The 2,274-nt window shown below is 31.4% G+C and overlaps 1 protein-coding gene across 1 annotated transcript; it reads right to left on the bottom strand.

Moving 5' to 3' along the window:
* Positions 1-744: 744 nt before the first annotated feature.
* LOC148547482 (uncharacterized) lies at positions 745-1,338 on the bottom strand. The gene has a single exon (XM_088495460.1). It carries the CDS (start codon positions 1,336-1,338, stop codon positions 745-747), a length of 594 nt encoding a protein of 197 aa, XP_088351586.1.
* Between the last annotated feature and the right edge of the window lie 936 nt (positions 1,339-2,274).

Here is a 2,274-nt window from a genome sequence, read left to right as displayed (position 1 = left end):
GTATATATGTCATATATGCCATAAAAAATTTGAATGAGGGGGGAGGAAATGCTTTCGTTAAAATATCTATCAATTAGTGCTTGCTAGAAATGTGTAATAATTTTACTATATCATTTGTCATCTTTTTTACGAATGAGATGATAGTAGCGGAACCAGAAATTTTATAAGAGGGGCCAATTAAATATAAAATATAACAAAAAATTAATAAAATATGATTTGTAATATATATATATATATATATATATATATATATATATATATATATCAAAAGAGTAATTATATTATATAAAAGTCAATGTTCAACTACATATTTTAAGATTTTGGTATTTTTAAATTTGTTCGACGATGTTTTATGGAACTAAAATCATCAATTATCATCTCTGAGTTGAATTTTGAAGCAATCTCCTTTTCAATATATACAATCATATAATCTACTAAAAATTTATCTTCCATCTTGTTTCAAAGTCTTGTTTTAATAATCTTCATAACTGAAAAGGCCCGTTCAGTTGTTGCTGTTGTCACAGGAAGAGTCAAAACAAGACGGATTAATCTATCAATTAAAGGATATATATTTGATTTTCCTGTCTCTGTCAATTTTTGACACAATTCAGCAAGAGTAGACAAATCCTAAAAATCTGGAGCTTTAACCACATCAAGTTCATAATGTTGTAACTCATAATCCAATTGAATCTTTTCTTGCTCAGAAAATTTAAAGAATAGAAATTCTTTGCAAGATTGCATATGTTACAAACACTGAATAGATCCATTAGTAGCCAAATCTTCCAGCACTGAAGTTGTTGCTCCAAACATACGTAAAAGGCTACAAATTGAGTTGAAGTGAGAGCTCCACCTGGTATCTCCTGATTTTTTTAATGTGCCAATTTGATTTGCTCCCCTTCCTGTTTCAATTTGATTAGTTGCAACTAAATGAAAAATTTCAGTTGCATAAGTAGATCGTAATTCATCATTGCGTTTGCAAGAAGAGCACACAACATTGATAATATTACTCAAACTTTGGAAAAAAGCATGAACATCAACAACTTCTTTAGCCGCAGCAACAAGAGCTAGCTGTAATTGATGAGCAAAGCAATGAACATAATATGCATAAGGACATTCTTGAATAATTAAAGCTTGTAACTCTTTCCACTCTCCACGCATATTACTAGCTCCGTCATACCCTTGACCTCGAACATTTTGAATGTTGAGATTGTGATGAGATAATGCAGAACAAATCTCTTGTTTTAGAGTAGCAGAAGTAGTATCTTTGACATGAACAACATCTATTAGCCTTTCTTTGACAAATCCATGCTTATCAACAAATCTAACAACAAGTGTCATTTATTCTCTTTTAGATTCATCTCTAGCTTCATCAACAATCAAACAAAATTTTGCATTACCAATCTCATTGCGAATTTCATTTTGCACCTTTCTAGCAAAAACATGTAAAATTTCCTTTTGAATAGAAGGTGATGTGTATATTGCATTTTGAGGAGGATTCTCCAAGACAACTGCATCCACTTCTTTATTGTAAGAAGCTAATAATTTTAACATTTCAAAAAAATTTCCTCGATTCTGAGACTCATGACTCTCGTCATGTCCCCTAAATGTTAACCATTTGGCAGTATCAATAGAGGCTTTAAGACGCAATCTATTGCTTAAAACTTGTTGTGAGCTTTGCTTAGCCAATACTTTGTCAATGTGACATAATTGATTAAGCAAATCTTTACAAGACTTAACAGCAATATTATGAGGAGAATTAAGAGATTTCCCCACATGAGATAAAAATGCACAATCCTTTCCATTATTCACTTTTTTCCAATTGCGAAATCCTCCTGATGTGAATGGACTTGATTTTCTAGAAAATAAATAACATGGAAAACAAAATACAGCATCCACTTCTGGTGAATATTCTAGCCAAGAAAAACTCTTAAACCAATGAGCTTTGAAATGACGAGGATGACTTTCTAGACCAGAAAGAAGGTACTCATCCATAATAAATTGATATGGTCCAAACTTTATGTATGCTCTACGAATTTCATCTTGTTGATTGATAGGATAATTCTAAATTTGCGAACGCTTTCCGGGATCACGCATCAATGTATCAATATTAACTTGATCTATTTCAGTCCTTGTTATTTTGGAAGCAGGGGGTTGAATATCTTGCTCAACAAGTTGTGTCACAGGTTGTATCTTAGGTTGTTCAATAATATTTTGAACATTACTCAAAGAATCTGAAGCTGAATTTTGTTCATCATATATTCTCTCTTTTCTCTT

Source organism: Arachis ipaensis, chromosome B8 (assembly GCF_059453495.1).
Source record: "Arachis ipaensis isolate K30076 ecotype BB chromosome B8, ASM5945349v1, whole genome shotgun sequence".
In the NCBI taxonomy this organism is placed as follows: Eukaryota; Viridiplantae; Streptophyta; class Magnoliopsida; order Fabales; family Fabaceae; genus Arachis; species Arachis ipaensis.
The sequence above is the reverse complement of the archived record's forward strand: the minus strand, read 5'-3'. Positions and strand labels throughout refer to the sequence as shown.